This window comes from Hemiscyllium ocellatum, chromosome 32 (genome assembly GCF_020745735.1).
Source record: "Hemiscyllium ocellatum isolate sHemOce1 chromosome 32, sHemOce1.pat.X.cur, whole genome shotgun sequence".
NCBI classification, from domain to species: domain Eukaryota; kingdom Metazoa; phylum Chordata; class Chondrichthyes; order Orectolobiformes; family Hemiscylliidae; genus Hemiscyllium; species Hemiscyllium ocellatum.
The window spans coordinates 46,921,724-46,935,340 of record NC_083432.1 but is presented as its reverse complement, the minus strand read 5'-3'; the positions used below and the strand labels follow the sequence as shown (position 1 = coordinate 46,935,340).

At 37.7% G+C, this 13,617-nt stretch overlaps 1 protein-coding gene across 2 annotated transcripts in view; it reads right to left on the bottom strand.

The window, feature by feature from the left end:
* npepps (aminopeptidase puromycin sensitive) overlaps positions 1-13,617 on the bottom strand; it is a 209,027-nt gene that overhangs the window by 109,337 nt on the left and 86,073 nt on the right. For both annotated transcript variants that reach the window (XR_009646443.1, XM_060848704.1), the window contains exons 2-3: positions 13,199-13,283; positions 1,627-1,704 (exon numbers count right to left, since the gene is read on the bottom strand). Coding sequence is in view for 1 of the 2 variants with exons in the window: in XM_060848704.1 (XP_060704687.1) it covers positions 1,627-1,704; positions 13,199-13,283 (163 nt within the window). In the remaining variant the exon portion in view is untranslated. The remainder of the gene's footprint in view (positions 1-1,626; positions 1,705-13,198; positions 13,284-13,617) is intronic.

The window sequence follows — 13,617 nt, the reverse complement described above, 5'->3', positions numbered from 1 at the left end:
AGCCTATTAGACTGCTTACTTTGACCACATTATGATTCATCCTTCTTTCAAATGTTGACAGATCTATTGCACAATAGCAAAGGTTCACCTTTATGTCTAACATTCAAGGTTTATTCTGTTTTCATCTCCCAATTCCATCCCTTGAACAAAAAGTATTTTGAGGACCCACTCATAATTCCTGACTTGTGACCTTTAATGGACAAAGTACCTTTCAGTTTCTGGTTGAGGATATTGTTTAGCTTGTCATTCCTATCATCAGTGTAGCACACATGACTGAAAAATGCTCTAATAATCAACTAGCAAAATCTTCAATTGTAAAATTCATGATAGATGTTTCCCCTTCTCAATAATTTGATAGGTAATCAGTTGGAAGGTCTTATTTTCATTCCCTGGAATCCCTTTTTCAAGGGATAAGTTCGAATTACATAATTCATTCCTACCAAATGATGTGATTTAAAACTTAAAACATTTCACAACAACAATACTTGGTTCTTTTCCAGTGAAAACAAATGCCATTTTGAATATAACAGGTATGAAGACAAGTGCCAAAAGTATAAAATGACTCCTGAACTAGAAGGAGCTTTTTTTTTTGCTGTGCAACTTTATTCTTGACTGTCGATTGCCATCCTTTGTGCCCCTGTAACAATCTATTCTCTTCCACTGTTTATTTCCTTGGTCTAACTGTGTGTACGTTTCAGTCCCAATTACAAGTTAGCAACTAGTTAACTGAGCCCACTGCTCCTCCCATAATGTGAGAAATTATCACAAAAACCCACTGAATTGCTGCCAATGTTTTTTAACTACAGCATTCTTTCATCAATTGACAACCAAGTGAACTGACAATTACACAGTTAAAATGACTGATCAACTCAAAATTAAAAACAAATTAAGGACAGCTCAAGAAACAAATTAATTATGCATACACCTAAAAATTATTTTCGCTTTAGCCCAGAATTTTTTTTTTTAAAAATCCAACAAAATGCAATTATCCACACAACAGACTAGGCATGGGCGCCTTCAATTTTTAATAGTTGATCAAGACATTCTTCAGAGCACATACATAAATCAAGACATGGAATGGGTTCCTAGAGACAATACCCTGAATAATTTAAGAATTAGTCTAATGCCATAATAGGTGGATTTTCCAAGCTCAAATAGAAACTAGATAAAAAAGTTCCAAAGCATAATTTTGAACAATCCATTCACAAAGTCTGAGCCCACACGTTTCCAACCACTGAAGTTGACGTTTAGAAAACCATAGCCAGAAGATCACAATTGTAATTGTGACTCCTGGCACATATCAAAATGGTCATACATCAGAATTTCTATCTGTAAGTGGGCACAATTACAACAGTTAAAAGGCATCTCGATGGGTATATGAATAGGAAGGGTTGAGAGTAACATGGGCCAAATGCTGGCAAATGGGACTAGATTAGATTAGGATATCTGGTCAGCATGGACAATTTGGACCAAAAGGTCTGTTTCCGTGCTGTACATCTCTGACTCCAAAGAGAAACCAAAGAGACAGGAAAATTCAGAGACATGAGATTTTTTTTCCCCCATCTAATGCAAGTATCAGAAGTGAACCAAAAGGTTATACAAACCAAATTAAACTTGTAATGTTACCTTTCTGTAGAGCACTAGGGAATGAGAGTGTTACTTTCTCATCTTCATTTTGATAGTTGAATCCTGTTGCGTTTATTTCTGTAGAAAGGCATACATTTATTAAAATGAACAAACAACAAACTAATAATTATACCTTTATATTTATGTAATACACTGATCCACAAGGAAGACAAAACAATTTGGACCAACTATATAATGTAGTTTATTTATTCGCAAGGGTCTTCTGCCTTCCTGTGAAACAGATTGGTATTCATTGTCAAGAAATGTTTGACAACCTAAAGGGGACAGACATGAATGACTGTTCAGTTCTAAATGTGCCATGCATAGGTTTTTCTTTTGTCCAGCTATTGAAAGCTAAGTGCTAGAACAACAATGAACTACCAATCGAAACATGTGGAGTAGACTGCCTTCGAACAGGACAGTTAGCTGCTGCTTATTTTTTGATCACAACCAGATACCTCTGCTATTGAAGTTTATGTAAAGTTTCAAAACGACATCTTCATTTCCCCTCTTGCAGTTTTCTCCCCTTATTGACATCCCTATCCTTCACCATGATGCAGTTCCCACAGAGGCCTGGAGTACCTTGCCAGACTGGCCATTAGGTACCAACAGTGAGTGCAAATGAACTGTTTGACTGTGAACAGTATCACAAATCAATGTGCTCTCTACGAGGTTGCCGCACCTACACGGATGGTGGTGAGCAGGAGCCAGGTCTTTGCCGGATGTTCTTCCTCCTTAACCAAAGAATATAAAGATTATACGCTTTTTTCTCCTCATCAATGACTACTTATAATGCAAACTGAGCAGAACAATATGCTCATTGGCTTCTAGTACATACTGTAAGTAAAGAATTAACAACACAAATACAAGCAAGAACTCATGGTAGTTATCTGTAGCAGTTCCTGCTCACATTAAAAGACAACTGTAACATTTTGAACGCAAAATGCATTTACAGCAATACGTAAAGTACATACAGCTTAAAAAAAACTAACTGGAAGATGAGTCCTCTGTGCTCTGTTTCTGCAGAAACACTTCATGATTGAGAACCTACTCCCTGAACTAAATTCAACGTAAAATCAAATCATCGTTGTACCACTGGACCATAGGGGTGCTCTCCCATTAAGCAGACATGATTGATGGTGGCTTAACCAGAGGGTCACCATGCCTCAGATGACGAGACAGTTTGAGAAGGAGAGTCCTTCATGATAACTTCAGCTGGTGCATGAAGTGAACTCCCATTGTTGGCACTGCTTCACACTGCAAGCTAGCTTCCAGCCAACTGATCCACTGAACAAAAATATCCCCAGTAGATTGTAACCCAAAATTTAATGCATGAGGCTATGTGCATCCTCAATTAGCAGCAATGAAATAAGCCTGGATCTGAGACTTTAACCTCAAAGCTGCAATTATGTCCGACAGTATTAGCAGCTCTGGAGAAGCACTAGAAATCATGGGGCAAGTTCAAATTCATTAAAACATGATAGCAAAAGAGGGAAGCTTTGAAAGTGTTTAAAACTGATAGTACTTTAACCTTTATTTGCATAGCACTTTTAATACAATGGGCTCAAGGTGACGTTTCAGTGTTTCACAGTTGGGTAGAGCAATTGTAGATTGGGAGACAGGACGTTAGAATTTGAAGTGTGTAAAATTGTAAAATGCTGGAGGGAAAAGCATTGCGTGATCCCTTTAAAATATAATGTTTCTTTGCTGCTTAGAGATTTTAAAATGTATGTCTAAGAGCGGGTGCACAGATAGCCCATACGAAAACATTCGTATTGAAAGGCCAGACAGTGAGCAGGCCAAGCAGCAGTTTTTGCCAAGACAATGGGTTTTGAATTTAGCCAATCAATTTGAACCAGGCAGTTATATACCAAAAACTATTAAATTTAAATCTGATTGTTTTGACAACATAAAACCAATCCACCGAAAGAAACATTGTTATGTCATCATGGATATACAAGGGGTCAGCTGGACAGAGACCCCAGAGCAAGTGAGAGCGAGAGAAAACATTCTGGAAGGTCCATAACCTGGTTATAATTTTAAGAGACTAAATTCTGTTTTGTTATATTAATGGGACTTGTATTTATTGGAACAGCAAACCACTGTGACGACCGGGGGGAGGGGGGTGGAGACGGCCTCCACGTTATGTCAGAGCCAAAAGGAAAATGGTCAATCTCACAGGATTGTGATAAAAGCATTAGCTGACATGTAGCTGGGTTTATAGAATTCGAGAAACACTGCCTATTAAACAAAGCAGAGAAAAAAGGAAATAGATATGCCTTGAAATTAGAATGATTCCAATGTCAGTCTAGCAAGGGCAAGAAAGTAAGTCAAGTGGAGACAGGAAGCACGAGTTGTCAAAAGAGCAAGATTATCCAGATACAGCCTTGAAAGTAGCTGGCTTTTACACAGATAAATCTGATAGAGCTTGATTTAATTGAGAGTAAAATCTGGGGGATGAATAGCTATGTTCACACGGAATAAGTTCTGGCCAGTGTCTTGCAAATGAATGAAAAATAATCTGGAGACACTTGTGAATGGGTTGGTGACTAATGATCCCAATAACCAGTCTATTTCTTCAGCGGGTATAACAAAGAAGACCTACTTCATTAAAAATCACTGGGCAGGACACACAATTCATAGGTCTGACATCAGACTCCTCAAACCACCTTTCTAACACTGAACTAGGTCATAACAGGAATCTCCCAGAACAGAAGTGCTTTAGGAATATCCCTGAAGCATCCTTGAAGAGAACAAACATCCCCGACAACTCATGGAAACCCTTAAGTTTGCAACTAAACATAATGGAGGTGGTTCACCTGGGAAGATATAGAATACATAAAAGGGATACTCACAGAGCAAATTGAGATGTCACAGCAAATGCACAAATCTAAATATCTTATCTGTCCCACATTTTGAGGTCCACCTGTGCTAGATGTGGTGAGTTTACAGATCACCTTTTGGGGTTATCAGCTTCTTTAAATATATAAAAAAGACAAGAGAGATTCATGTGAACTTAAGTGAATGAGGATGGGACAATAATAATGAGAAACCAGGAAATGGCAGAAGGGCTGAACACATTGCAAAATCACAACAACTAATAGCACTAAAGGCTGGTAAGTGACCCAGATGACATCCTCTCAAAACTGTATACGTGTGCAGCTGCTCAGATGTTGCGCACACAGCAGCTGGCAATGGCATGCTGACCGTGACACTGACTTCTGGTTCTGGAAAGTCACTGCCATCACAGGCCTTGGAGGCCCGTACAGCTGGTAGTAACATTAAAAGGAACACTGCACTTGGACCTGATGGGATTACATCCTAGGATTTTAAAAGTAGCTATAACTGTAGTGGATGTACTGGAAGTAATCTTCTAAGAATCCACTGATTCAGGAAAAGTTAAGAGAATTGGAAAGCTGTCAATTTAACATCCCTATTCAAAAAAAAGAGGGAGACAAAAGAACAAGTAATTATATTCTTCCTCATGACTACCATTGGTTGCCAATTTGATTTTCCCCATTGAAGTGAGGCTTAATGGTAGCCAGGTAAAGGTTCTACCTTTTTTTAAAACCTGTCATCATCTCTTGATTTATTCTCTGCCATACAGTATATAGCTGTTGTTAGGGGGGCTTTAGACTGCGCCCACTGCGATTTCTTCCTTTTGTTATCCCTTTCTACTTGTTACATGGATTCTGCAATTTCCAATCTAAGTTCATTTCTTGCTGCCATACTTATTCCACGTCACACTAACAAAGCTAAACCATCACCCTGTCCTTTAGAAAATGAACATATCCCTGAATATTTACTTCAGGGATATTCCAGTTTTGACCTGTGTAACCATGTTTCCATAATGGTTATAAAGCATTAAGCTCCATTTGTGTTGTTAGTTTATTTGCTTTGCTCTTAGTACAACATGGATTTAAGTAAAAAGGCATTAATTTTGCGTTTTTACCACATTTGATCCTAAGACTCTACTGCTGTTGTTTTTCTACATTTGTATATTCTGATGCACTCCAGGTATTTGTATCCTGATAGCTGCCCTGCATTGCTGCCATATCTTTCTGCCTCATAAACCTATGCTTCCCCTCTCCCACATAGAGCCTCTCTGTAACTTTTGATCAAGCTGAGCAACACTTACATTTACATACCATATTCAATGTCACAAACCATTCCAAGGAGTTGTCCAGAAGAAATATCAATCTGTCTTAGAATATGTCAGAAAATACTAAGCCAAGATATATGGTCAATGAGCTAATTTTCAAAGAGCATCTTAAAGGAGCAAAGCATGCTCAGGGCCAAGCAGTGAAAGGCACAGTGCTAAAGATAAAGCAATGAAAATTGATCATGTGCAAGTGACCAAAATTTCAAGAGCTGAGGGATCTGAATGGGGTGCAGCTAGCAGAGATTACAGATTTTTTTTTTGAAAAGTGCATTGTACGGCAATATCAGCAATGGCTAGTTTGTTTTTCCATAAGACAGAGGAGTGGAAGTAAGGCCATTCGGCCCATCGAGTCCACTCCGCCATTCAACCATGGCTGATGGGCATTTCAACTCCACTTACCCAGATTCTCCCCGTAGCCCTTAATTCCTCGTGACATCAAGAATCTTCAATCTCTGCCTTGAAGACATTTAGTGTCCCGGCCTCCACCACACTCTGCGGCAATGAATTCCACAGGCCCATCACTTTCTGGCTGAAGAAATTTCTCCGCATTTCTGTTCTGAATTTACCCCCTCTAATTCAAAGGCTGTGTCCACGGGTCCTAGTCTCCTCGCCTAACGGAAACAATTTCCTAGCGTCCACCCTTTCCAAGCCACGTACTATCTTGTAAGTTTCTATTAGATCTCCCCTTAATCTTCTAAACTCCAATGAAAACAATCCCAGGATCCTCAGCCGTTCCTCGTATGTTAGACCAACCATTCCAGGGATCATCCGTGTGAATCTCCACTGGACACGCTCCAGTGCCATTATGCCCTTCCTGAGATGTGGGGACCAAAACTGGACACAGTTTTCCTGCTTCCTTTTGCCATTACAGGAACTCCATAAGCTCTTTGTTCTGTACAAGAGGAACTTTAAGTTTGACCTTCTCTTTCTGAACTTTTGTTAGAATCACAAGTAAGTTAAATCTGCTACAACAACTCCTTCCAACTAATCACATCTATGGTTGTGACTAATGTAGACCAAAGAACTGATCAAAGAATTCTTTCTGACAAAAATTTCACAGTTTATAAAAGATTGCTCTCTCTGCAAAATGTTCTAAATGTACCATTAAGTGCTTTCAGAAACATTTGAATACACAAGAACAGAAACTACTATTCAACCATCGAAAAACAAATGGAATTTAATGCTATTTACCCCTGCAATGTGTTTCACAATTTTGACTGCTTAATGTTGAATAGAACTTAGAGTCTAGGACCTAGCTGATTAAATGAATGGCCACCAATTATGGGCCAAATGGTGTGCCAGTTACACACGAGACCAAAGTTTCATTTGCCCATAATCTGAGAATTGTAGAGTTAAGGAGTTTATACAGATGGTTTATACAGGTTGTTTGTCAAGGGATTTAAATCAAGGATGAGAATTACAAATGACAGATCAAGAACTGCTGCAGATGGAAGATTGAAAGCTGACTAGGATAGCACTGGAATACCTGGAGGGACAAAAGCTCGGATGACAGGGTTTAACCACTAGATGAGCTAAGACAGAATAAAGATGTGTGATAAGGAAATTGGAAATAGTTGCTGCTTTGAAGAAGAAAATAGAGTTAAACAGAATATCAAACTTACCAAACATGAAGTTTAACTTAAACCAATAGGTGATGGAGAGGCAAAGTTATCAATTTCAATCTTCCCTAATGTTCATCTAGAGAAAATTACAGTTCACTTGGATGAACAGCAGATTAGCAAACTGACAATACTACAGTAATCAACAAAGATGGTGGAAAGATAGAGCAGAGTGTTATCAGCTAGTATATTGAACCTGCCATCATGTCTTTCATCAGGTGGTAAAGAGGCAGAATGTAGATAAGAAACATTTAGTGGGTAGCAGTGGTGATTGGGAACGAGGGGGCAGGCATTTGTTTTCAGAAGTCATTCTAGTATTTTGTTCAAAACATCTCTCCACTTTACACAACCCAAATGCTGACAGCACAGTGACAGTAGACTGTATTTAGTTGTATACTCTCTGTTGCTGAGCCAGATCATCAGGTGGTGTCTCCGTTTTGCACCATGACAATTTAGTTTGTCTTCCATAATAGCAGGAGAAAACAACATAACACCAGAATTTGAATCACAACGCCCCACTGTGCAGTAAACGATTGCTACTGCTGGAACAACAATTATGAGTCCAGCCTCGGTAAACAACCAAGAGTTAAAAAGAGTTATCTGATAGACCAGTCTGAACAATTTGCATGTAGTTTTCAGATAAATAGGTTACCAAGCATGACACTACGACATGGGGTAAACTCCCCACCAATTTAAACCAGCAACACAGAAAAGATTTACCCCGTGCAGTAATCTGTGAAAATTTGAAAGGCCAAGAACTATCCCAAAAGTCACTATTTAAAAGTACAAAAAAGTTTAAGAATTTTGTTCTTTAAGTCTAACATAGAATATTAACTAATCACTATTTACAACTCCTTTCTCAAACGTATCTTTCACTTTTTCTTCTATAATACTGGTCCAATAAAACCGATTAAGATTTACCAAAACATTCAAATTTCAAAACCAGCCAGCTGTTGAATCTCTCTTTGTATCTTCATCAGTCTTCTTTTCTTCTTCTTAGAGTTTATGTTTCACGGGTCATTGATAGATAAAGATATCTTTAAGGGAGCTATTCTCCAGGCAGTATGCATATGTTGGTGGCTTGGTAGTTCTCCTTCAATTGCTCAATTTGTTTACTATTTATACCCCAAAGCATCGGATCATTTGATTGGTTTTAATATTGTCAAAATACCAAATTCAAACTTGATTGGAGTTTAGAATCTTGGGGCATAATTTAAACTGATTGGCCAATTTCAAATTTGTTTTTTTTGTCTCATAACAACCCAAGTACTACTAGATGCTGGACCAAACGTTACATTGTAAATTCTCCAGCACTCTGTTTGCTAAGTCCTTCAACTCTCAAAGGTACAGCACGTCCCTATACCTTCATAACAGTATGTCAAACCGGGGGCTCAAAATCTATACGATTCATGATCATTCTCCCTTAGCAACACTTTCTGAAGATGGAAAATAAATGAACACTCTTGGTTCTCACTATACAGTTATTCACTCACTTTCACAAAATAAATCCTGAACTTCCTTAATGTAAACAAAAGATGAAAATATTGGACATTTTATTAGAATGGAAAATAATAGCAATACACAGGCACTCTTTTTTGGTTTTAACTTTAGACAGCCACCCCTAAGTAAACAAAGTAGAAGTGAACTAATGCAATTGGCTTGATTTCATAACCTGCATTCTAGATTTTTTTTTAAAAAAGGTAAAAGACGATTGCGGTCAATTTAGGTTGCTGACACACTTACCTTAAAAGGAAAATGTTTAAGGAATTACAGGAAGAGAGTTGAGGGATTTCAGTGGATGCTATGGCTTCCTTGTGCTCTTATATTTTATGGGCTTATTTGAAGAAAATGTAAACAGTAACACAATACATAAATTAATGGTACTGTTATATAATTTAAATGTCCAAAGAAGGCAAAGATTTCTGCTTTACATTGAATGAGATTTATGAACTAACCATTTTAGTATTCTTACAATTGACAATAGAATTTGTTTAATGCTCAGGTTATCATCAGGTTGCATTGTTGAAAGCCATTAAAAAAAAAACAAATTCTTGTTGAGCACATACTTCTGATGCCTTTGAAAATCTCTTTATCCAATTTAAATTTCCATTTCCATTTGGCAGCATGGTGTCACAGTGGTTAGCACCACTGTCTCATAGCACCAGGGACTTGGGCTCAATTCCAGCCTCAGGCAACTGTCTGTGTGGAGCTTGCACATTCTTGCTGTGTCTGTGAGGGTTTTCTCTGGTGTTCTGATTTCCTCCCACAGTCTAAGGATGTGCAGGTTAGGTAAACTAGCTATGCTAAAATGTCCATAGTGTCTAGGGTTGTGCAGGCTAGGTGGATTAAGCATGGGAAATGCAGAGGGACAGGAGGGTGTGTCAGGGTGGAATGCTTTTCAGAGTGTCGATGTGAACTCGATGGACCGAATGGCCTGGTTCCACACTGTAGCGATTCTATAATTTGTAATTAATAAAAAGCAACATTCATAAAATAATCCAGTCTGTAGAAGGTCATCCATCTCGTGAATTACAACTCCAGTTGGGAAAAATCACTTCACAGGTTTTGATAAAACATTCAGTATAACAGCTGTGTCAATTAAGATTTATACAAGATAATAAAAGTTAGGAACAGAAGTAGACCACTCAACCCTTTAAACCCATGCCACCAGTCAATTAGATTAAGTCTACTTCAAGATAATTTTCTTGAATTTTTCCCACCAGAAAATCTGTCAGTCTGTCTTAAACCCAACAACTGAAACTCTACAGCCTTTGAAGACAGAGAATTTTAGAGTTTCACTACCCAAGTGAAGAAATGTCTCCGTACCTCAATTAAAAATGTCCTGTGCCTCACAGACTGTCACCTGGCTTCAACAATCCTACCCAGTCAGGGGAATTTTACCCCATCAAGCCTCATTAAGAATTTTGTGTTTGAATGAAATCAGTTCTCATTCTTCTAAGCTCTAAACAATAAAAAGCTTTGAGTATTTCAGCATTCTTCATAGGACAATCCCTCAGTCCCTGTAATTAGTTTGTTGAATTTTTGTTGCACTCTCTCTATGGCAAGTATAATCTTTCTGCAGATAAGGGAGAAAGACTATACAAAATAGTCCAAATGTCGTCCAACTACAAACTCTACATAATTACAGTAAGACACCTTTACTGCTATACAGAGGAACCACAATTATCTGAAGGAAATGGATGGGGAATATTGTGTTCTTATAATCAAATTCCGGATAATCGAAAGCTGGATAACAGTTTAGCCAAGCATCGGGACCTCGCAATCTTGCTGGATAATCCAATATTCGGATAATCAAATGCCAGATAACCGAGGTTCCTCTGTACGCAAATCCTCTTTCAACGAGGCCATCATACTATTTGCCTGTTCAATTGCTTGTTGGTCCTGCATGTAACTAAGTAATTCGTGGACAGGGACACACAAGTCCCTTTGAAGTCCAAAACTTCACGGCCTCTCATCATTTACACTAATTTTGTTTTTCCTGCCAAAGGAGAAACTTCATATTTCTCCATACTTAACTTCATTTGCCAATGTTTCATCTTAACTTTTTTTTTTACATGTGTAACATATATAGTTTACTCATTTAATGTTTAAACTCTTTAACATCACAAGAAATTCCGTAAGAAATTCCTTATCTTTGATTTAAACAAGGGACCCCCTTCCTAAAATTATGATGAGAGGCTTTAGATTTTCCCACAAAGGGAATATGAATTTGAGGTCAAATATTTAAGTTCCTAATTCTTTTAGCTCCTCTTTTGTCTTCAAAAGGTTCCCTGGTTATATTTAGCTTAAAACACAGTACAAAATAGAGATACTCGATAAGGTAAACCTTGTTTTGAAGATGACCACTTCTGAAGTCAAACAAAATTGAATCTGAAGTGAAATGAGAACAGTAAAAGCTGCTGCATAATTTTTACATTTTCATGGAAACAATGGGTACACAAACACATTTGAATATCCGAAGCAGTTAACATTCTTGCTGGTCTCCCAAACATTAATTGTTTGGCAATGCAAGCTCAGATAAAAGAAAGGTGTGTTACAATTTTAACTAACACTGATCCAATAAATCTAGTTAGTTATTGCTGAAGTAAACCATTTGGCACAGGTTTCTTTGCATTATACTGCAGTATCTAAAATCCACTTGGAATATTAATGAAATGTGCACTTAATTTCTGTGCTGCTGCAAGCATCCTAATATCGTCAAAATGGTGAAATTTTTTTGACACCTTTATGTTGTATCTAACTAAGTTATCACCGTATCATATTTGGGACTGTCTTTAAATTGTGTTGTCTAATGCTATGTTAGAACAACTCAGCTGGGGATGTTGCTTTTTTGATACTTCTGATTAGGATTGTTCAGCCCTATGCCAGTCAGTACGGAGTCAAAAGCAGTTTTACACAATGGACCTGCTTCACTGACAATTGGACAGGAATAGTAAACTAGCACAATATAACAATTAACTTGGGGAGGGGAGGGATGGTGATGGTAGAACATGAGACGACAACAGAGATTATATAATCAAAGAGACCAGATAACATTATTAGCTGTTACAATGAAGCTACTTAAAATGTGCTGACACACGAGTTTGTGACAGCCTTTGTGCAAGTCATGGTGCAATTGTATCAAAAATGTTTTTGAACACTTGACAAAAACAAATTTTGAATATGGGAAAATTCACTTTGGCACATCACAGAATTCAAGGTAGCTCAGGGAGATGCAAAAAATATGATCCAGATTAGCACTGAGTTACGAAACAAACTTGCAGAGTGAAACCTTTTTTTTGGCGTAGCACAATTATTTGAAAACCAAATTAGAAAAAAGCATGACAACTATATTTGGAAGCAAGTTACTTGGCTGGGATCACAAAACTTCAAGAGAAGAGGTAAAACAATTCTCCAGCCAGAAAGACAACAAAAGATTACAAGAAATTGTTCCTGCTATCCAAGCAGAGTATAAAATGTACATGCCCAGTAAATCTTGTTGATTGCTGTTTGAATAATTAATTTGAAGTTTATAAGCCTACTCAACATCATGGGTAACATCGCAGGAAATGTCAAAATTTATATAGCACCTCATTTGATTTAAATAGAAAGTGCATCAGGTAATGAATTATCTTTGGCATATTTTGGCAGAGGTTAAGCAACGTAAAATGACATTCATTGGCAGGTGGTTGAAGGGCAAGTTTATCTGCTTGTTAAACCTTGGATGAGCATGGAGCACTTTATTTTACATTCGTTCTTAGGATGTGAGCATCACAGATTTATTAGCCATCATTAACAGCTTGAGGTGGTGGAATTAGCCACCTTATGGAACCACTATAGTCGTGTGTAGGTACACCCACAGGGCTGGTAGGGACGGAGATCCAGGAATTTGACCAAACAACAAGTAGTTATAATTTTTCTATGCCAGGATGATCCGTAAATTGGAGGAAAACTCACAGATATTGGAATTCCCATGCAACTGTTGCCTTTGTTGTTTTAGGTGGTAGAAGTCATGGATTTGCAAAAAGCTGACAAAAAATCCTTAGCCAATTGCTGTTGTTTTTAATTGATTCCATCCTCCGCTATGCTCAATGTTCTAGGGTGGTGATTTTGAATATACAATAAGGTTTGTTTAAATTGGAAAACTGCTCAATTTTACGTAAGTTACATAGACAACTAAATGTTTGGTAAAATTATACAACTGGCATCGTGCAATCATGCTCTTGCCCAATACGGAAGCAATAGTTTTAGGAATTTTAAGTAAAACTGGAAAGAAGAAAATCATGCTTACCTTCACCACCTTCAGGAACGTATGATGCTGTTATGATGTCTATATCAGCACAGTTCATCATAATCTGATTTGTTGCTTGTCTAACCTGCAAAGATACCACAAGTCTAAATGTTAGAACACTAAACACAGAAATACCTTTTACAATCACTAGAAACATACTTTTGATTATATCTCATTTAATGAATTTATTTGGTCTTGAATGCTCTCTCATTTCAAATTTACACTCCCATTTTGGAAATTTAATTCAGCAATTTTTCATCTCACAGTCAATGACCAAGAAGGGAAGCAGGAAACTCAATCCATGACTGCTCAGTGTGTGAAGATGAACAAGAACAACTTGGGGGAAATGCCAGGCAGCATCTCTCTTACATGGAAGAGCTGACAACAAAAATATCACATATGGGAGAGTAAATCAGCAT